Source organism: Amborella trichopoda, chromosome 12 (assembly GCF_054954075.1).
Source record: "Amborella trichopoda isolate Santa Cruz 75 chromosome 12, AtrichopodaSantaCruz75HAP2 v2.0, whole genome shotgun sequence".
Lineage (NCBI taxonomy): Eukaryota > Viridiplantae > Streptophyta > Magnoliopsida > Amborellales > Amborellaceae > Amborella > Amborella trichopoda.
Genome location: NC_142347.1, coordinates 19,678,799 through 19,702,190, shown reverse-complemented (window position 1 = coordinate 19,702,190; position 23,392 = coordinate 19,678,799). Strand labels below are relative to the sequence as shown.

Genomic DNA, 23,392 nt, shown 5'->3' with positions numbered 1-23,392 from the left:
AGTATGCAGAGCTCAAGCCAGTGCCTTGTCTTACATATTCAGATGCCCAACTTTTGAGGGAAAATTGTGCAACTCCTATTCTGAAACAGGTGAACCCCTGTGTGAAACATTTCTGCAAGACTTTCTGCTACAATTTTCTACTTGTGTACATCATGTACTGTGTCTTCTATTTCATAGTAATTGAGCATTTTTGTTGAATTTCAGTCAATGATCAATTATTTGAACTATTTTGTCTATACTATATTCTGTAATCCAATTAAAATGTAACCTGCATGGGTAAATACTTAATGTTATACCATAGTGGTGCCTTAGTTTCTATACATTAAATAGCCATCTTTGTTTCCAGATTCTTGATTTAATTATTATGATGATTTGGTCACCTACCCACTTATTATAATTCTTATTCACCTATTGTTTCTGTGGTTATGTTGAATGGCACACTAGATTATTTTGTGACAAGTCCAGGATATTTGGAATTTTTTTTTTTTAAATTGATCAATGTACCATTCTGAAGTGGTTTTTCTTACTTCTGAAATACTTAAAGCTGAATCTTTCACATGTGGGAGCTGAATCTTTTAATCGTCCAACCAAGTTTTCTGTAACACAGTTGTTCATTGTTTCTCACAATGTTAGAAAAAAAAAGGAGGTGGGCAAGGTGGCTTTCCCAGAAACACCTTCACCCGGTAGGGGGGGGGGGGGAGGGGAGGGTGCACCCCTGGCTACAATTTATTTCAAACATAGAAATTTTCTTTTGTGATATAGTCTATTTATTTCAAGCAACAATATCCCAATCACTTCAAATACATACATAAGTGAATATACACATTTTTTTTTTTTGTTTTTTACTTTTTCACACAATTTCTTTAATTAATCTCCCATCCAACCAAAACATGTCCCTTGCACATTTAGTACCACATATCAGTGAGACTGGTCCTTTATAGCATCAACGATCATTTCAAAATTATGTTTAAAGAATAAGAGAAGTTATCTTTTGAAATAATCAATGAAATCACAACAATTCCTCAGATCAACCATTAATTGCTGCCAATTAACCATTAGTTTCCATTAGAGTAGCAAAAATTCTGTGATATAATTCCAAAACCCACAAACACCCCCTTAATTAAGTTTATTAAGGACGCTTATGCTTTTTTGCGGGTGAAGGGTTGAGAAAGCCTGCTGTATACACGAGGCTATGGGCCAAGGAACACTATGAGTGATATGGAGGCTAGATCAGTCTATGGAGAGGCTTGTGAATTGGTTTGTGCAGTATAACAATGCATGAGAAGGGGATGCCTAATGAGGTACTCAAGGTCTCTATTTATGGCTAAAATTTAGGGTTTGGGAGGAGTCTAGAATGTTCTTCTTAAGGAGCAATATGAGCCATTGATCTTGGTGATCTAGGGGGTGACGAAAGACTTTAAATCCTTCAACCCTTGCTGTCATCAATCAAGGGTTGAGATTCACACCTTTATGCTCTAACTTTCCAAACCCAAATTTTCCTTTAGTTTGGAACATATTACAAAACTGTGTTTTAATTTCCAATTAGAGTTCAAAACTTAAGTTGCGGTCTGCGGTTCAAATTCTCGAACCGCTTGTTTTTTCCAAACCAAATGTCATGTAAATATATGTACGTGGAGTGCATGTTATTCTTTCTTGTAATTTGAATAAGGTTTGAATTTGTATGTGCGTGGATGTATGCATGTCATACTTTGGATGTACGTGGATGTATATACACGTGGATGTATATGCATGTCAAATTCTCAGACCTCGTCCATGAGTGAGAATAAGGCTTAGATTTGTTGCAACTGAGAATAAGGCATAGATTAGTTGCAACAAATCTAAGCCTTATTCTCACTCGTGGACGATGTCCGAGAATTTGACATGCATATACATCCACGTACATCCAAAGAATGCAATGCATACATCCACGCACATACAAATCCAAACCTTATTCAAATTATCAGAAAGAATAACATGCATTCCACGTACATATATTTACATGATATTAGGTTTGAAAAAAAAAGCGGTCTGAGAATTTGAACCTTGATCGCAACTTGACTTTTGAAAAAGAAAAACCAGTTTGAGAATTTGAACCTCTGCTCGCAACTTAAGTTTTGAAAAATGAAGCGGTCTGAGAATTTGAACCTCGAACCACAACTTCTGTTTTTGAAAAAATAAAGCGGTCCGAAAATTTGAACCTCGGTGCAACTTAAATTTGAAAAAATAAAGTGGTCCGAGAATTCGAACCTCGGATCGTAACTTAAGTTTTGAAAAAGATAAAGCGGTCTGAGGATTTCAACCTCGGACCTCAACTTGAGTTTTGAAAAAATAAAGCAGTCCGATAATTTCAACCTCGGACCGCAACTTAAATTTTGAACATCGGATCATAGGGGCAAACTTGGAAAAAAAAGCCGCGCGTTGATCGACCTTTCTATTAATTTTTGGCTAAAAAGGGAGCATCCCGTATTTTCTATACTTTTTTAGGATCTATACGAAATTAACTCTTCCAATTAGCCCTTGAAAATATCTTCACATAATTAATTGTTTAGAAACACATCGGTGAGTATTGAGAGAGAGAGGGGCATGCTCCTTTTTTCTTCTCGCTAAATCTCGTTCATTTTACATTAAAGGACTCACGGCGAAAGACAAAATCTACATTCTCTCTTCTCTCTTTTACTTAAAGCTGACATTGCCTTAAGTAACTCTATGCATGGAGGGGGATCTTATGCTATTTGTCCCTCCTTGGACCAATTACACAATTGCCCTTGGACCTTTGCTGTCAAATGACTGTCGTTTGCCCCCCTGTTCTCTACATCACCATGTGTGCAATTACACATATCCCCGAACTATTCCATTCAACAATGTCAAGTATTTCAAACAAGGACAAAGGGTAACTTCATCACTATGTGGGGACAATGTGGGGCCGATGTGAGGCGCATTGACCATCTGGTCTTCGCATGTGCTACTATCTCACATGCTCTATCCTTCTTCGGTATTTCTAAATTTGTCTTTGTTTCCAACATTTTTCATACTAGAAATTTTTAGCATAAATCCAAAAATTCTCAAAAATCATTTTTCAATCTTGTTTATGAAAATAACTTGGTTTGGGATTCCAAATAATCATTAAAGGGAAACTAGGTCCCTTGGGTTGGAAACTGGGTCCTTGGACCACTAGCTATTGCTCGTTTTGAATAAGGATGTATATCTTTTGATTTTGGAAGAAAAAAATGTCGAATGTTTTTTCAATTTTGATAAATATCTCAAAATCTAGGATTTTTTTGGAGATTTTTTCTTTCTTTGGAACTCACAAAAAGGGTTTTAGGGGCATACAGAGGCCCCCCCGCCACATAAAAAAAGCCAAACAAAAGAAAAAAAAAAACCTTGTTGAGAAAGAGTCCAAAAATTCCCTTGGCCAGGGGCTTTCTTTACTCTCGTCGAAGGTGCATCAAGGCGTTACCTGGGCGCTTTCCCTAAGGCGAGCACCTAAGAAGTTGGGTGCCTAGGCAAGTGCTTAGGAGCACTCTATCCTAGGGCACCGACATAGTGCACCCTAAGAATTTTTGGAGCTTGGCTGCCTAGGGGGCTCAGTGGCCGAATTTTTGAATAATACTGGGGCTCATGCTTGGTTCATCAAAGCTGGCCATTAAATAGAGGGAGCATGGGTCTAGTGTATGAATTACAGTTCCGCCTTTGAACAAGTCATGTCTGATAAACATGTGCACACTACCACAGTGGTGTGGCCTCTCTTCAACACATTTACATATCCTACCCCAAAGGGTCCCTTCCCATTGATGCGGCTGCATATATACATGTTGTGTAATGTTGAGGATTTAACCCATGCCCTTACAAGCCACCAATCGCATATAGAAGATTGACAACCTCATGGCTAACCAACTTGGCTTCTCTCCGACCACAATAAGGGCTAACCCTACATACCCTCCATGGTTATGCTTTATGCCCTAGGCTAAAGGGTGTTGGACTTCACTCATGGGCCTAGACTGCTCAGCGCAGGTTAGTCGACAAGCACTACGAAGCGTGCCTCTCTGATCCCACATGGACCACACTCCCACTTGAGTACTGTATCACTATAGTCATAGTTATTATTTGCTCTCAGGGCCTTTAAAGGCCACATATCCCAACACGGCTTTCCAAAAGTGTGGATATCATATGCACATGCCATGGGGTGGCAATGTTGAGGATTTGACCCTTGCCTTTACAGGCAGTGAGCCCCATGCAGGAGTTGTCTTGCTCCTGGCTAACTGCCACTTGTCTTCCTCAGTTGCGTCTTATGCCGAGTGCTAAAACGTTTTGGTGACTTGAGGCCCCAATCCAGGTCCTAAACCGCCTAGACCGAGTGAAACAAATGTGTGTTCATCTAGACCAATGTATTATGCTTCGTCCCGACCCTTATTAGGACCATATGCTCCACAAGAGCTGAGAAAAATCCACCAGTTGATTTGAGTTACAATGGGGTCAAGTCTTTGAAATGCCATACATCTCCCCAACAAGTGTTTCAGCTCACCATCATGTGTTTGCATGATGCAGGTATGGTGCTGTGTTTCAAGAAATATTGTGTTATTTAGAAGTGAAATTGTGCGGCCCTGATTAATGGAAATGAAGGATACTAGTGCGCAGATGTCACTTTAGACTATCGCCTCATAACCTAGTTATGCTGGGGTCTTAGCAACTGGAATTTCGGGTTGAATACAAAGCTTACAGATAAAAAAATAAGAAATAAATGCAGATATTTAGTTCTTTATTTACAAATTAAAGATATTTAGTTCCTTATTCACAAATTGTTTCTAGAATGAACCTAAGGTAAAGTGGAACGATGCATAAAACTTTTGCAAATTAAGATGGATGACAATATGACTGTGGTTGATTAAACGGCAATATGATATGATGCTATATCTAAATGTATGCTGAATGTTTCTGTTGGTGTGTAATATGAGTGTAGTTTTACATTTGGGATTTATGTGCATATTGTCAAACACCTACTGATTAATGGCATTATTTTCCATTCATAATATCTACTTCATATATATAAAATAAGTCAAAAGTACAAACTAAAAAACCATGCTTTTTGCCCTCGCAAACTATACATGCTCTGGTACTCTAGCGTACGAGCTAAATAATGGTCTCTTTGTTATCTTTCCACAACATATGAAATTAAATGGTTAATAATACGCTTGGTCAATCGGCTATTAGAAAATTAGGATATCATAAATACTCTGCAATAAATAAAGAATAAGAAATACCCCTCTATGTTATATGTTACATGTACACCTGTACATGCCAATAAAATTTCCATATCAAGTTACGTATTTCTCATCTTCAGATTCTTGATTGCTATGAACATGTTATTGCATGTTTGATTGTAAGTAGAGAGACTGGTTTTCATGTGCTTGCCACCAGCTGGGAAACTCCTGCAGATTTTATGCATGGTAGAGGATTTGTTTTTTTTGGTTGACACTTGATGGCTTCTTTCATATTTGAGTAACAATTTTGCTTGTTTAGGTGAGAAATGATGTCATAAGATACCGCTATGGAGATGAACAACATTTGGAGGAAGCCCTGAAAAGAATTTTCCAATATGGTCAGGTACAATTCTACATGTTCATAATCCAACATCTAAAGCTTTTTTTGGAATAGGTCAGCTTGGTTTGCAGGAGGGAGGTTTGAACCCCAGACCTATCTCCTGCAAATCAGATGTCTCACTATAGATCAAAGCATGATTGGCCAATCCCTAAATCCTTGTCTTTTCTAAGCATTATAACTTTAAATATTCTAGTCTAACCAGTAAACATCTGTAATCTTCAAGAAATAAGATAGAATAGTTTTTTCTGCTGTTATGAGACCGTCATATAGTGGAAGAAAGTTATTCTTACTTGTAGATTTATAGAGTACTCATGTTTGTTTGGAGTAGTGTTTTAAAAATCGACGATCTGATTCGGAATCGGGCATCGTCCAACCCGTCCCAGATTTGAGTATTAAACGGGATTTGGTGTGATGTTGTCATGCATCGGCGAATCTGTAGAGTATGACGTCAGGATTGGCGAGTTTCATTAGAAATCGAAGACATGTCACCATTTTGGCTTTTTTTTAATGGTAATATTGAAATTTTTTTCAAAACATGGGGCACTAGCCCATCTTAACAGCTGTCATCCCACTGACACCTTTTGATCATCCCCTGACACCTTACTCCCCATTAAACAACATCAACTATCGATGTGGGCCTCAGCCATTTTATAGGAGTCAATTGTCCCTCAAATTTTTGATGTGGGACAATTGCCCACTTTGTTTGAGATGGCTCGATTATTGAGACATGCAAACTTATTAAGTATACAGACGCTATGTGCTCGCCTATTGAGACATGTAAATATAAATTTGTGTTGTGCGTGCAAGCTTTTTTAAAAAAACGGACGTGTATTTAAAAATTATAGTAATATTATAATTAATAATTATACTAGTCACATTAATCACATTATATATTATTTATGAATATTATTTATATAATATACTGTTTTTTCTTATAGTTGTAAATTAGATTTTTAAATTAGATGATATTGTAAAAAATTTATTCTTATTTGCATAGAAAATGGTTATAAAATATAAACCAGGGTTTGAAAACTCGGCCAGTCGAACCTGACTTGCCTGGTTCGAGTCGGGAATCGGCAAATCCCGTGCCGGTTCCACTACAATACCGGGAAACGCCTGTGTCTTGAGAGAACCGGGCGATTCCCAATAGTGAATCGCCGAGTCTCAACAGTGACTCCTCCAAGAACATGGGCTGCACAGTGTTCTTCACGATTTTCATGGTTTTTTGTCATTTTCTTATCATTTTTCATTTTTTTCAGCTTTATAATCCAATCTTGCAGGCTTTATTTTAAATTTTTCAGTCATTTCAGTCAATAAAAGGTAGTAAAAATCACCGATTTTGATAAAAATAATTGGATCTGTGAAGAACCTTAAAAACGTTTTAGGGTTGTGCCATTTCTTTGATTTCAAGCAAAAGAGGGCATCATTTTTTGTAAAATCTGAGGGTTTTTGATCGTAAGAGTGTTGTTCAGAAGTTTTTGTTCATAATTTTTGAGTATTTTGGACCAATACATATCAAATTTGAATTGGAAGCCACGGGTGCACGAAAAACAGGTAAGAAATGCTGTTTTTTTTTTTTTTCCACCATTATATCAAATTCACTCAATATTTTACAAATAATATGTTAAAGTTATAGGCTTTTGATTCGTTATAGTGTTGTTTATAATCACATGTATTCAATTTGATTTTATTTATTCAATTTGAGCGTGATTTTTGAGAAAAAAAGACTGATGTTTGTGAAAAAAAAATGGACTGCATTTTTTTTTTTTTTCCACCATTCTATCAATGTCACTCAATATTTTGCAAATAATTTGTTAAATTTATAGGGTTTTGATTCGTTATAGTGTTGTTTATCATCACATGTATTTAATTTGATTTTATTTATTCAATTTGAGCTTGATTTTTGAGAAAAAAAGGCTGATGTCTGTGAAGAACAAATAGACTGCGGTTTTTTTTTTTTTTTCTTCCATTCTATCAATTTTACTCAATATTTTGCAAATAATGTGTTAAATTTATTGGGTTTTGATTCGTTATAGTGTGTTTTATCATCACATGTATTCAATTTGATCTGATTTATTCAATTTGAGCTTGATTTTTGAGATTAAATGGCTGATGTCTGTGAAGAGCTGCGTTTTTTTTTTTTCCCTCAATTCAATCGATATTATTTAATATTTTAATAATAATGTGTTAATATTATAGGGCTTTGATTCTTTATAGTGTTGTTTATCAAAACATGTATTCAATTTGATGTAATTTATTTGATTTGAGGCGGATATTTGAGTTGGAATGACTGATGTTAGGTGGGTCTGTGAAGAACTGTTTTTTTTTTTTAATTCATGATCAATTTATTTGAAAAAATGTGATTTTTCAAAAAATTGTGACTAGTTTTTGATTATCATGAGGAATTAAACAATATTTTTAATTTTTATTGTTAAATTTTTAGTTCAAAAAATTGCATGTTGATAGATTATTTATGCAAAAAAAAACATGTTATTATATTTTTAATGCAAAACTCTATTTTTTAATTTGTTATTAATGCAAAAAAATACATTAACAAGTACATGCTGTTAAACTGTATTATATTTTTTATGCAGTTTTGCTTTAAAAATTTATTTTAATTTTTTAAATTTTTAATGCAAAAAATACATGTTAAACTGTATTATCATGAGGAATTAAGTTGAATATCATTGTAAAAAAATCGTGGCATGTATGATAATTATAGTGTCTTGCATTTTTCAATTTTATTATTAAATTTTTAATGAAAAAAATGTATGTTCTTGATAATGGAGTTGTAGCCATGTTTGGAGCTTGCATTTTTTATTATATTATCTTGCATATATGTAATTGAGATGTACGACTATTTGTGATCATTTCAATTGAGTTGGGACTGTGCCCACTATATCATTGTAAATTTTATTTGTGGCATTGTGAATGACTATATCATTGTAAATGTTTTTTGTGTCAAATGTACGTGTAGTGGCGTTATGGATGACTATATTATTGTAATTTTTTTCTTGATTCTAAGTGTGACTTATACAGATTTTTTTTATCTATAATATTGCATAAATATTTTGTTTTTCTCAGTAGGAACTAATTCACGTTTCTCAAAATGAAGATTTGTGACAAGTCCATATGTATTGGCATTGTGAATTACTATACCATTATAAATATATTTTTTATTGATACTATATCAATGTAAATTTTTTGTTCTATATGTAGTGGCTGATATAGGTTATTTTTATCTATAATGTTGCATAAATAAATTATTTTTCCCAGTAGGAACTAAAATATTTTTGTCAATAGAAATATTTTGCATTAACAACAAATATAACTTCATGAACTACCCCTACATATTATCACTACACATGGTGATTATTTTTCATGTTGAACTGTTAGGTTAATTTTTAACCTTTTACCTATTAAAACAGTTGAACCATGACAAGATCTGCGGAAGACCCTCCATGACAACATAGGGTCAGACTTGATCTCAACAAAAAAGACAAAATTATTTGTAATTATTGCCAAAGAGTGATAAGTAGTGGGGTACATAGGTTCAAGCAACACTTGACAGCGGTTAAGGGAGATGTTTGTGCATGCAATAGTGTCCCTAATAATGTAAGAAAGCAGATGGCGGCATTTCTCAAGGCTACCAAAGGTAAAAAAATTGCAAAGCTGAGGATGGATGAGGAGATAGCTAGTTTATATATGCCATCAAGTGGGAATGATTTAGAAGAGCAATATAATAATGACTTGGAGATGGCCACAAGAATGAGTTTACAGGAAGCATACCAGAGGAACACGGGTTTAGAATTCTTGGTGGTTATGACATGGGCATGCATGGTGGGCCCAGCTCAGACATGTATGGCGGGCCCAGCTCCAGCATGTATAGCGGGCCCAACTCAAGTATGTATCGGGGGTTGGTGGCAATATGTATCAGGAGGAATCAAACGTTAAAAAAATTGTTTCTAGCTTATCTAGGAGTGCCAATATTGCAGGTCATGGTCGTATAGACCCATTTCTCTCAAAGCCTAAGTCAGAACAGATGACCTTCAAAGGCATGGTGAAAAGTACGAGAAACATGTTGGGCAGATATGTTGGTAAATGGTTCTACGACAAAAGGATCCCCTTTGATGCAGCCAATAGCCCATATTTTCCACCTATGGTCAACACAATCCAGAGTGTCGAGCCCAGGGTAAAACCCCTGACGGCATATGAGTTCAGTGGGCCAATATTGGATGAAGAGGTGGAGGAAGTTAGAAAGTGGATTGAAGAATATAAACAGAGTTGGTCAAGAACAGGGATTACTCTTATGAGTGATGGTTGGTTGAATAAAGTTAGCAAAAAAGAGTTTTTAAACTTCTTGGCCTATTCCCCAAAAGGTACAATTTTTTTTTCTAGCAAAGACGTATCAGGGATGAAGAAGGATGTAAACTTCTTCGTACGACTATAAGATCAGATACTGGAGGAGGTAGGAGATAAGCATGTAGTCCAGTTTATTACGGACAATGCGCCTGCATGTGTTTCTACGGGTAGCAAGTTGATGGATAAGAGGAAGCATCTAGTATGGACCCCGTGTGCCGCACACAACATCGATCTTATGTTAGAGGAGATCAGTGAGATCAAAATTGTGAAGGAGACTTTAAAAGAAGCGAGGTTGGTGTCAAGATTTATATATAACCATTTTAAAATTTTATTTTTGTTCAGAGAACAGTTTAAGAAAAAAGAGATAATCAGGCCTGCCATAGCCCACTTTACCACAGATTACTTGGCTGTGGACTCCATTCGAGAATTTGAAGGTGCATTAAAGAGATTGTTTACCATTGAAGAGTAGTTAAATGACCGCATCTCGAAGTCCAGTATCGGGCTAAAAGTGGACGGCATAGTCTCAAATAGGAGGTTCTGGTCTCGATGTTCCAGTATTGTAGAGGCCATTGCCCCTTTGGTCACGGTGTTAAGAATGGTGGATGCTGACAAGAAAGCTATCATTGACATCCTTTATGAAGGTATCGAGAGGGCCAAATCAGCTATTGGGGAGAAGTGTAGTTTTGTTAGTAAAGTGATCGAGATTATAGAAAGAATGTGGAACACCAATTTGGACGTCCAATTCATTATGCAGGTAAATATATATTTATATCATTAAAATGTTTCATTCTAAATTATGTTTTTATGAAATTTTAAATGTCATTTCTCTATCTCTATATTTTCTAGGTTATTACTTCAACCCAAAATATTTCTATTTGACACCTGAACATCCCCACAAGATTATGGAAGGGGTCAGATACATTATTGCCAGGTTGGAGAGAAGCCATCGAAACCAGGTAGCAGCAATACAATAGGTATTATTTAATATTTGGGTAAGAACTTGATTGAGTTATTATGTTTGTGAGGAATAATGCACTAAAACGAAATATTTTGTTTTAGTTTGCTATGTATAGGGATGCTATAGGATCTTTTGGAACTAGACTTGTCAGGAATTCTCGAACTAAGATGGATCCAGGTTATCCCCTAACTAATATTTGGTTCATTTATATATTTAATCTTATGAATTGTTCTTGCCCTTACAATGCTTTTTGCATTTTAATCTAGCTAAATGGTGGGAGATATATAGTAGTGATGCACCTCACACAAAGAGGATAGCAATCAAGGTGCTCTCCTAGACATGGCTATGAGCGAAACTGGAGTACGTTTCAAAGTTTACACACTACTAGGAGGAATCGACTCGCTTTGGAGAAGCTTCATAAACTAGTCTACGTTCATTACAACTTAAACCTTCGAGAGCTAAATAAGAAGGAAGCTTAAAGACTATGGGCCGATAGACTTGGACACAATATTTATCACAGACATAGTAGAATAATGGGTAGTAGAAGAAGAGGAGCTAGTGTTGCACAAGAGGGCGTTCTTTGAGGCTATCGGTGAAGAAGATCTTGAAGAAGGTGATGAGCAGCATGAAAGAGGAAGCAGCCCGCCAACATATCCACAATTCGTCAGAGATGTCGGTGATATTGCACCTAATAGGGGAGAGTGAGAAGGGGGTCTAAAAGAAAATGAGAGATATGATGATTCTGAGGCCATCCAATCCCAGCCAAATTATTCACATATCAAGTCCCAACGACAAGAGGGTAGGGATGAGCACGATAGTGTAGATGAGCATGAAGGATGGACAAGCTTCGGGGATTTTGGATTAGGACCACAACAAAACACTAACACTCAGGGATTTGGGTATAGTCAGGTGCCCGCTAATTTGGATGATTCGTTTTTAGAACGAGTCAATGAATTGTCACGTGAATTCAATCAATGGCACCAACGTGACCAAGATGAAGAACGACGTCGTTTGTCATTTTATTTTTAAATCGTATGTTACGAATTGTATGCTTTATTATAGTCCATGTATGATGATATACTTAATCCATGATAATTTTATGTTTATCCTTTTATGTGATGTAAATTAAATGGTAAATAGTAGTTCACGCAGGGAAAGAACATATCAATATTCGCATATTCATGCAAAGAAATGAAAATTCTTAATGGAGTACCCTCATTTCTTATTGAATTCTTAAAAAACAACATTTATAATGAATTTTAATAATTTTTTCGGATTTTTTTTAAGGTTTAATCCGATCGATTCAGCTGATTCCCGCTCCGGATCGCCGATTCGCTGATCCAAATGGGTTTTTGAGATGCCCGATCCGGGTCACCGATCCGCTTTTTAAACCATTGATGTAAACCAATAATTTCAATTTCAATGTATTATATTATAGTTGGTTAGGTTGTGATAATTTTGGACCAGTAAAGAGAATTAATAAATGTTTGATGTGATATTAATTCACTTTATATGGAAAATTAATTTTTAATCCTATAATATGAAAGTATTTTATAATATTTTTAAATTATTTTGATGTAATATTATAATATTATATTATAATTAATAATTATATAGACATCCAAACAAGAAAACAGACTCTCAGTATTTATCTATTTTTACAGAGTAATGAAAGTATATAATGCACCACTCTTAAATTCTTTTAGAAACTAAAAGAGCATTATTTTTTGAGATTTAAAGTGAGTTTTTGAAAAATGTTTTAAGACAAAAGGTTGCCGATTCAGCCGATTCTCTGAACCGATTCGACACGGGTATGGGTGACACCGATTCAGGTCACCGATTTGTTTTTTTAAGCATTGGTTTGGATTTCTATTGCAAGAATGATGAATGGACTGAATCTTATCTTAATATATATGACCAGTGGGTCAATTTTGAGGGGATCATACAGGACGACAATTACATGTAGTTCTAGGACTAGATTCCTAGAACCTAGTTATTCACCTTATTCTTTGATTAACAATAGTGGTTTATGTATTGATGATATTTTTGTTGATTTGTTGTGACAACTCTTTTTTTTTTTTTTAAATGATTCCTTCGTGTGTGATAATGGATGATTATGCTTGATGCGTGGACCATTGGCTTACTGCTGTTCTGTTTAGAGGTTCTTCTTGGCTCATAAACCAATATTCATACGTATCTATATGTAATGTAACAATGTGCGTATGAATGTATGTTTGTATGTAGGTATGTGTGTGTGTGTGTGTGTGTGTGTGTGTGTGTGTGTGTGTGTGTGTGTGTGTGTGTGTGTGTGTATTATATTACATATAGGGAGATTTTGAAGTCAGCCTGCTAGCTGACAACTACAATTAACTCCCAATGGTTTAGATTGAATCTGGGTCGATCTAATGGTCACGATTGCATTTTGTATTTGAATTTTTTTGTTTTTTACTAATCCAATTCACATGTAATTTTGAGCATCTACTCTTGAAAAATAGACGAACCTAATAAAAATTTGCAATAAATAAATTGACCACAATGCCCTAAAAGTTACAGGTTTTTGATATTTTTATTAGGTGCGCTTTGATGGTAAGAGTGGACGCTTCAAATTTCAAGTGATTTGGATTTGTAGAAAAAATATTAAAATTCAAATACGAAATACAATCATGATCATCAGATCGGCCCAGATTCAATCTAGGCCATTGGACTTACACTATTCCATTAGCTAGCCGGCTGATATGATATATATATATATATGTGTTATGTTAGGGTGCTCACATTATGGAGCAATTTATCATTGTACTCAACAAATTTTGGACACTTCTACCATTGTTCTGTACTTGGAGCATTTTTTTAATAACCCTACTCCATAATGTGAGCACCCTAACACATTATGGAGTCCAATGATAAATTACTCCATAGTGTGAGCACCCTAACATAACGCATGTATATATATATATATATATATATATATATATATATATATATATATATATATATATATATATTATCAGTTCTGGCTTATTACAATCTCTATGACAACTACAAATTTATCTGTTTTTTTTATTTTCTTTCCTTTCTCTTAAAAAGCTTCCCATTTCAACCATAGATTAGTCTTACTCTGCCCACATGTTTTAAGAATTTTCTGTATTGTTACCAATATTTATTCTTTGCATTTCTTCAAATATCTAAAAGATTTCATATTTTGCTCTCTTTTGGTCTTTCTTTATGCCTGAATTCCTCAATTGGAGAGGAAGCAATGTTAAAGAGGAGTTCACTCGTCTCTTCCCCCGGAAGTCGCTTCGCTACACTTGCTTCTTGTTACAGACCGAGCCTCCCTTTTTGGAATATGTGTGCATGCTCTGATTAGGGGCCTGCCTCTGTACATTTTATTATTGACATGTTTGTTACTTCAAAATAATATTTTGTTGACTTTTCATTACTTGCACTATTTACCACAGTTTTAAATGTGTGGCAAAATACTTATGTAGGCCAGCAATTCACACACTCTTGACACATTACATCCTACATAGTTTTTCCCACTTGAGGGCTATGTTGTAAACATTGTCTCTTATCCTTTCCTATTTCGGTATGCCAAATGACAAATGGAACCTGATAATTTCTTGGTCCCTTCTTGAACTTTGAAAAATTTTGTGCATCATTTCGAGGAATCTTATATTTTAAAATACAATGCTTAATTTATTCTACATGTTCATGCTCAGGGTGGAGGAATTCAACGGAGAAATGCTCCCAAACTTAAGATGATCCGAGAAGAAGTAAGATATTATTGTTTTTAATTGTTTAAAAATGTCAGTTTAATACTTACTCTTTATCTTCTTAACTGTTTCTACTCATCACGAGTTGTGATACTCATAAGTACTTAGTGGACCTTGTAGATTATTGAGTCCATTTTTTGATAAATTGCTTTGTCTATTGATTTGGTAAAGTTGTACAATAGGTGTGTACAGTGGAAACCCCCCACAGTTTTAGGGTATTAGGTAAACAATTTTGAGTAAAAATTGTGTGTATCATGGAGTAGGGGCTGCTGAATCACAAAAAGTGATGGGAGGGTGACCCCATCACAAGCGAGCAGGTCCATTGAGGTGTTCGCTTCAAGCCATGTATCTCAGAAGGTAACTGAGAGGTCACATTGTAGGTGGCAAAACTACTCGAAGATGTTTTCTAGCCTCCACTAGCAGGGGGTGGTTTTATCGGATGAAGAGATGGCATTGTGGGACTGGCCCTCAATGAGAATGCAGGAGCCTGATTCTTGGTTGAATTGTTGCATGCCGCATAGAAGGGCATTGATTCGTAAGAGAGGCATCTGCTATGCATACTGGACCTGAGAAAGTGCTGACAGTTCAGTTTGATGACACCGGCCATTCCGGTCTTCCCTAAGGAGCTGCAATCAACGTTGAGTTTAATGACAATATTGTTCAGGGCAACCCCACAAGGAGGATGCCGGGGCTTCATTTGGGGAGAAATGGATTGTGTATTGCTACTAGTTGAGGAAGTCCAAGGTGTAGTATTTCTTTGTATTTTGTCGATAAGCTTTAAAGGTTTGCTGATCTTGCTCGTTCCCAATGGACCAAATGATGGCCCACATGGTTATGTGCCAACAGTAAGAGGCCCCCCTGCGGGCAATGGGAAGGGAGTGCTGATGTTTGAAGATGCCTTTAGTGTGTTGGGTGGCCTGATTTTAGTCAAACCATTGGAGGAAGAAAGCCCAAACTGACCAGACCAAGCCACAATGATTGGAGAGGTGGAGGTTCAATTCCTTAGCCATATAGCACATGACACACCTATCTGCTAGCTACCCTTCTTTCTAGCTTGTCTATGAATGAGAAAACTAAAGGCTTTTCTGGTCCCTATGTAATTGTTGGGATTATTTGAAGTCGGGAATGGAAGGAGGCCGTGGTAGTTAGGGTTAGAGTACTATAGTGGCTCTCTAATTTTTCCAAGAAATGACCCTTTTACTTCTAGTTATAGGGTGCATTCTTGCATGGTCCTTAAGACCATACCAGCTGAAGCTAAGGAGGGATCATGGTGTTTTGACTTGGGGTCTAGTGCCCACCTGTCTAACACCCGATGACTTTCTAAATCCTAAGCTTGTTGCCCCAGGGGGTCAACATATCTTTATGGGTAGTAGTAATAAAATAGAGATATTGGGTATTGGTGATTATGTCCTTCAGTTAGAGAATGGAAAGTTGATAGTCCTAAAGCAAACCCTTTATGCTCCAGTGATGAGGAGTTTGATTTCAGTCTCAAAGTTTGCTAAGGCTGGAAATTCCACTATATTTACTGGCAATAGGTGGAAGAAAAATTAGGCAAAGAAATTGTGATGTCTGGTCTTCTTGTAGATGGTTTCTTTTCAGCTGCAATAAAGAATTCTATTTCTTATGTTTCGTGTTATGATGATGATGCATGTATATGGCAATATGAGATTGGGGCATATAAATTATAAGATAGAGAGATTAAAGAGAGAAGGATTATTGAAAAATGTAAATGGTGATTGGACCAAAGTGTGTAAGTCTTGTGTGTAGGGAAAGCTAGTTAAGAAACCTTTTACGAAAACTCACAGAGCTGTAGGTGTTTTAGATGTTGTCTATAGTGATATTTGTGGACCTATGCATGTGGCCACTAAGGGCTGGAAGAGGTACTTTATCACTTTCATAGATGTGCCCTCCTGATATGGCCATGTATACATGTTGAGTGAAAAGTTAGAAGCCCTAGATTGTTTCAAGGAGTACAAAGTCGATGTAGAAACCCAAACACACCAGGAAATTAAAGTCCTTAGAATGAATAGGGCGGTAAGTATCCCTCACAGTTATTTAAAGAGTTTTGTACTATGCATGATATCATACACCAATTTTCCATGCCGTCTACTTACTCAACATAATGATGTAGCAGAGAGACAGAATAGAACCTTGGTGGAGATGGTGAGGAGCATGATGGGACATGTAAGCACTCCCCAGATTTATGGGGAGGGTCAGTTTTTGACAGGCGGTTACATTCTTAACCGGGCTCCCATGAAAGCTATCCCACCAACTCATGAGATTTTCATTGGGTGTGAGTGTGGGATGCTCATCCCATGTCCCAATACCTCACCAAACGAGGACATACGTGCATCTTCATAGGATACCCACATCATAATAAGGGATACTGGTTCTACTACCCATTTACAGGGGTTGTCCTTGATTTTAGGGATGTTCACTTCTTTGAGGATGAGTTCCTTGAAGCGCGTGGTACTCACAAGGAAGCTGGGTTTATGAGATATGAGTGTCATGGGGAGAGTTAGGATCTCGAACCACCTCTTCCTAGGAGAATAGGATTGAAGAAGAAACTTTGCATGAAACAGGTTCCTCAATTGCCATAACCTATACAGAAAAGATTCAGTCGGAAGAACCATGATTGATATACTTAACTCCATTAAACCAAACCATACTTGGGACCTAGTACCCCTAACTCACGGTATAAAACTCAGGCTGCAAATCGATCTTTAAGAAAAAGTTGAATTTGGATGGGAAATTAGAAAAATATGAAGCTAGATTGGTAGCTAAGGAGTTCACACAGAAATAATGAATTGACTATGATGAGACCTAATCCCCTGTGGCTAAGTTTTCGTCCATTAGGATCTCATAGCCATAGCAGCCCATTTCAACTTCAAACTCCATTAGTTGGATGTGAAAATAGCATTTCTGAAAGGCGAATTAGTAGAAGAAATTTATATGAAACGACTAGAGGGCTTCGTAAAAGAGGGAAAAGAACACCTCATGTGTAAACTTAAGAAATTCCTTTATGGCCTTATGCAAGCATCGCAATAGTCGTACATAAGGTTTCAAGACACCTTGCCAAAAGCTGGTTTTGTGCCAATCAAGAGGATTATTGTATATAGGTCAAGGTCAGTGGGAGTTACGTATTCATCTCCCTGTATTTGGATGTTATTCTTATAGCCAGTAGTTCAATGGCTCTCATCTTAGAAACAAAAGCTTTCTTGTCGCAACACTTTGATATTAAAGATCTTGAAGAGGCTTCATATGTTCTAGACCAAACCATCAAATTGTCCTAAGAAACATATTGCAAGAAAATTCTGGAAACATTTGAGATGGAAATTATAAGCCCATATTGATCGCCCATATTGTCCCACAAGTTTAAAGGAAAAAGAGGCCATGCAGAGAATCCCATTCAAAAGTGTAGTTGCTTCATTGTTGTGTGCTATTTTGGGGATGAGACCAGACTTATCGTTTGCCATGAGCATGATAAGCAAGTTCCAGTGCAACCCATTCATGGAGCCCTGGAAGGCAATTAAGAGAGTTTTTTGATATTGAAAAGGCATTGTTAGTCTCACGCTCACTTGTGGAGGAGGCTGAGTTATTCAGATACAGAGATATTATCAGGGTGATCCTGATGAGATGAAGTCCATGTCAAGATATGTCTTCACACTTGCCAGTGGTGTTGTTTCTTGGTACTTAGAAATACGACGCCATTGCAGTATCGACCATGGTGTCAGAGTATGTGACTTGTTGTCTCACAGCAAAAGCGGTCTTCTAGTTGAAGAAGTTCCTAAATCAGCTCAGATTTAATCCAGTAAAGCGCCCATGTGTGAAGAAGTTTTTAACTCAGCTCAGATTTAATCTAGTACAGTGCCTGAGTGTGAGGATCTTCTGTGAGAACCAGGTTGCAATTTGTGTGGCTAAGGAGCCACAATTTGTGTGGCTAAGGAGCCACAATTTTATAAGAAATTCAGGCATATAAAAGTGAACTATTACCAGTTAAGCACAAGACCGAGCAGGAGAGATTGAGGTTGCTTATCTCCCGACATAGGCTAGTTAGCAGATCCATTCACTAAAGCTTAGTGGCAAATGTATTCGCCAAGTACGTACATGGTGAGAGAGTATGAGAGAGTGATTGTACGACCTTCAAATGCCAAGTGGGACATTTTGGGGTTAGCGGCCTTTAAAGGCCATAAAAACATGTAAAAATAAAAAATTATAATGGGCGTGTTTGAACTGTTGGTCGACTAACCTTGGATTGAGCAGTCTAGGCCTAGGTCATGTCCAAAACCCTTATGCCTGGGCATAGGAACAACCTTTGAAGATTAGGGTCGTGCCTTGTTGAGGTTAGAGAGATGCCTAGGGATGATATTTGTGGGTAGGAGGTTGGTGGTCACCTGCATCTAGTTGGAGGTCTGTGAGGGTAAGGGCCAATTCCTCAACAACCACTGCATGGCATGTAGACATAATAGTCGCATTTTGGGAAGTTGCCTTGGGACGGTTGTGTACATGTGCGTAAGGGAGAGTCCCCTTGCACTATAGTAATATGTGTATGTGTTCTTCCTTATGGATTTGACTTGCTGTTGGAGGAAACCTGTAGCCACACACTAGTTTTGTGGTTCCACTATTTATTGGCCAGCTTCAATGGGCTAATCATGGGCTTGTGCGATTGAATGTGGGTCGTGGGTCATGGGTCTTGTTGGGTTGGTTCATGATGATGGTTGTGGATCACGAATTTTTATCATAGATGGGAGTGCTGCGGAAAGTCATTTGTCTTGACCCATTGGTACCAATCCACTTCTAGATTTATTTTGAATGTGATTTAGAATTTTTTGGAACCTATGGCCCGGCCCCCCATCACCCCGCATTGTGGGACACCCCTCTTTCCTAGTTAGTTGGGGAAATATTTTGAAAAGTTTGTTTTGTTATGATTTTGGCTTATTGACTTTGAATAAGATTTTCTAACTGTTAATTTGGATTTCTAAAGTAAATAGAACTTATTTCATTGGAGAGAAATCGTAGTTAAATTAGTTTTATGAAGATCTAATACTAGTGGGATGGATATGGGTCATCTGAGGGATAAGCGTTCCGGAATTCCTCCCTAATCATAATGGCTAATCTAGGAAATAGATGGCTCAGATTTAATTCTCTCCTTAGCTCATAGATATCTGGGATTACTAAGTTCAAAGTTGAGTCCTAATAGAAAGCATAGATTATCTGGGATTACTAAGGATAAAGTTGAGTACTAATAGAAGCTGGCATACCCTAGGCCATGAGGCCCAATAGAAAGGGGGCCTCCCACCTCATTCCTGCCAATTGAGTTGCTAGCCTCTTTCTGTTTCTCTCCTCCATGCCCTTTCTCTCTCTCTTTAGCCTTCTCCCTCTTGGGTGCAACACACCTAGACTTGTCTTAGGATGGCATGCTTCACCTAGTTAGTTTAAGAGAGGGCACACCTAGCCTAATTTTGTTTAGGGGTGGTGCCACATTGTGGCATGCCTTAAGAGTCGAAGGGTTGAAAAGGAATCTTAATTATTAGAGCATTGAAAAGAAACCTTAGGTTTTCAATATATGCTCTTAGTGCCAATTTAAAGTTAGAGGTTATGGCCAAGGTTATGGTCTGACTCACCGGGGATGAAGTGACCGAGACTATTTATAGTCAGTGGGTTCAGATGGTGATGGTGGCTCAGTGAGGGATGAAAGATCAAGGGCTTGAATATGACTCCAATGGCCAGGGGCTGAGGACAGAACCTCGACGATACACACACGCTTGGGCCTGCTAGGGAAGGCATGCGTGGAGGCGCATACAGAAAGGCATGGGTGCAGAGGTAGAAGGGTGCGCTCGATGACAAAAACGCTCTCGGTGGCCTTAGCTTGGAGACATGCTTGACGACATGCTCTCGGCGGTCTGGATGGAAAGATGTCTCCCTCTTCTTTTTTCTTGCGGAGGCGTGTTTAAGGTCATGCCACCGTGACCGTCAATTTGATGTGTTTGGGGTCATTTTTAATCACTTGTATCCCGTGTGAATAATTCGAGAGCAGTTCACGACCTAGATTTGTAGGTACCAAATGCTTGTGGACTACGGAAGCCGTAAGACAATAAGCACTGATCTGAAGTGAAAATTCCAACAGTTTTAGAATGGCCTGAGAATGTGCAAGAAAGTGGCTAAGGGTCTCCGAAGAACACCTGCCAAGTTTCGTCGCAAGCTGACGAGTTTTAGGCACTGCAGACGTCAAAACAGTTACAGGAAATCCTGTCTCTATCATGCCGAAAATGGGCTTTGAACTACAACACCATTATCGGAGAGTCAGAAGGTCTCTAGACCATCGCCATTGGATTTAGAACGGTTGAAAACCCCCGGGTACCAGTTTTTGGCGCGTTTGGACTCTTCTGAAGCAGTTACGGCCAAATTACCCAAAATGGGTAGGCCGTACACTATTACGATGCACCCTCAGCCAACCAATTTCTATTAATGGAAACTGTGCATCACCAATTCGGGGCCAAACTTTACAAGGTCATATCTTCTTCATCCCGAGTCAGATTGAGCCCAAATTTTGGGAGCATGTTCGTCTTGTTGACCCGGTCGATTTGATTTTGGCACACACAGTGACATGGCCCGAGCCGGGAGAAATCAAAGTGAGAAGTTCGTCGGAATACCCCAAAAGTTGCAGGGAAATTCCAGCCATGTGTCTCGCCGATCAAACTCCCAGATCACAGCACTGGCGTATCAGATCGACCTCAAACCAGACCCATTACGAGCACAAGGTCAGAGGCTTCATCTGAGCAGGACTTCGCACGTGATGAATGGTCAGATTCGACGTACGTTAAGTCCGAAGTTGCTGCAATTCTGGCCACAGGAATCCAAACTTCGGCAAAGTTTTCCAATTTAGAAAATGGTCATTCGGGCATCAAATCGAGCCGTTCTTTTTGCAAAACAATCGCAGCAGCTTGCTCGTTACTCTACAATGAAGAAATCAACGAAAAACACTGAGAAACAGGCTGAATCTTAAAAATAAGATTGCACGTTTTTCCATGTTTTGCCACGTCATGATCATGGTACAAAATTCAAATCCATGGCCTGAAATTGGTACCAAAACAATCGTCTTCTTGAGCTCATCAAGAAATCAGTAATCTTTCGGCCGGATGGTGACTGGAAAGGCCCCAAATTAGCCATTGAAAGTTAGCACGATTGAACAGCCATTACAGGGACAGATTTGGAATTACCCAGATTGTTGGTGCAGGGGCAAAATTGTCATTTTGCCCCATTTTCTTAGATTTTCTTTGATTCTTTTAATGTCGAATTTTCAACAATTAGGTTAAAAATTGATTGTACACCCATGTTCGGGTCCCACTTCTATATAAGCAACATACCATCTACGTATAAAGCACCCCACTTTTGCTTAATAAAAATTCCATCTTTTGTTCATTGTTGGGTCATGTTTGAGAGAGAGAGGAGAGAGAAGATTTTTGGTTGGTACTCTCTCTCCTCACATCTCTTTCTCTCTCTTCTGTCTCTTCCTTCTTTCTCTATCTTCTTTCTCTCTCTTCTCTCTTCCTTCTTTCTCGCTCTTCTTTTTCTCTTCTTTCTCACTTCTTTCTCCCATTTCTTTTTCTTCTTTCTCTCTCTTTTTTATTTCTCTTCTTTCTCTATCCTGTTTCCTCTTTCTCTTCTCTCTCTTCTCTCTTTCTTCTCTCTCTCTTCTCTATTCTCTCCCTCTTCACAGGGGTAACGATGTGGGCTTACCCTTTTTGGCAGGCCTCATTGTGGTTTCTGTGATCTCTCTGTCTCTCTCCTCCCACAAGGGCAGTGACGTGGGCCTACCCTTTTTGGTGGGCCTCGTTGCTGTCCTTGTATTCTCTCCTCCTTTTGCTCTTTCTTTTCTCCTCTCCCCTTTTACAGATGGCAGTCAAGCCGCTGTCTGTGTTCTCTCTCTCATTTCTTTCTTTCTCTTTTCTTTCTCTCTTCTTTCTCTTTTCTTTCTCTCTCTTATTTCTCCCTCTTCTCTTTCTCTTATTCCTCTCGTTCTCTCTTTCTCTTTCTTCTTTCCTTTCTTCCCTCCTTTCCTTTATCGCTCCTCTTTCTTTTTTTTTTCCTCTCTTCTTTCCTTCTTTCCTTTCTTTCTTGGTTCTCTGTTCTCTCATTCTCTCTCCCCTCACAAGGGCAGTCACGTGTGCTTACCCTTTTTGGCGAGCCTCGTTGCCTCCCTGTATTCTCTTCTCTTCTTTCTCTCTCTTTTCTCCTTTCACAAACGGCAGTCAAGCCGCCGTCTGTGTTCTGCCTTTATCCTCTCCCCTTTCACAGACAACAGTCAAGCCACTGTTCGTATTCTTTCTCTCCTTTCTCTCTTCTCTCTCTTCTTTCTCTCTCTTCTTCCTCTCTCCTTTATCTTTCTCTCTCTTCTCTTTATCTTTCTTCTTTCTTTTCTTCTCCCCTTCTTTCCTTTCTCGCTCCTCTTTCGTTTCTTTTCTTCCTCTCTTCTTTCCTCTTTCTCCTCTCTTCTTTCATTCTTCTTCTAATCTTTCTTTCTTGGTTCTTTGTTCTCTCTTTGTCTCTCTCCCCTCACAGGGGTAGTACGTTGGCCTATCCTTTTTGGCGGGCCTCGTTGCTGTCCCTGTAGTCTCTCTTCTCCTTTCTTTCTCTCTTCTTTCTCTCTCTTCTCTCCTTTCATAGACGGCAGTCAAGCCGCCGTTTGTGTTCTCTCTCT

At 37.9% G+C, this 23,392-nt stretch overlaps 1 protein-coding gene across 6 annotated transcripts in view; it reads left to right on the top strand.

Annotated features, from left to right (window-relative positions):
• APE1 (acclimation of photosynthesis to environment) overlaps nt 1–23,392 on the top strand; it is a 58,008-nt gene that overhangs the window by 16,702 nt on the left and 17,914 nt on the right. For 3 of the 6 annotated variants that reach the window (XR_016046183.1, XM_020668959.2, XM_006847207.4), the window contains exons 4-6: nt 3–89; nt 5,518–5,601; nt 14,638–14,691. Coding sequence is in view for 5 of the 6 variants with exons in the window: in XM_020668959.2 (XP_020524618.1) it covers nt 3–89; nt 5,518–5,601; nt 14,638–14,691 (225 nt within the window). In the remaining variant the exon portion in view is untranslated. The remainder of the gene's footprint in view (nt 1–2; nt 90–5,517; nt 5,602–14,637; nt 14,692–23,392) is intronic. The other 3 variants (XM_088854201.1, XM_011626127.3, XM_088854202.1) reach the window with 1 other exon arrangement.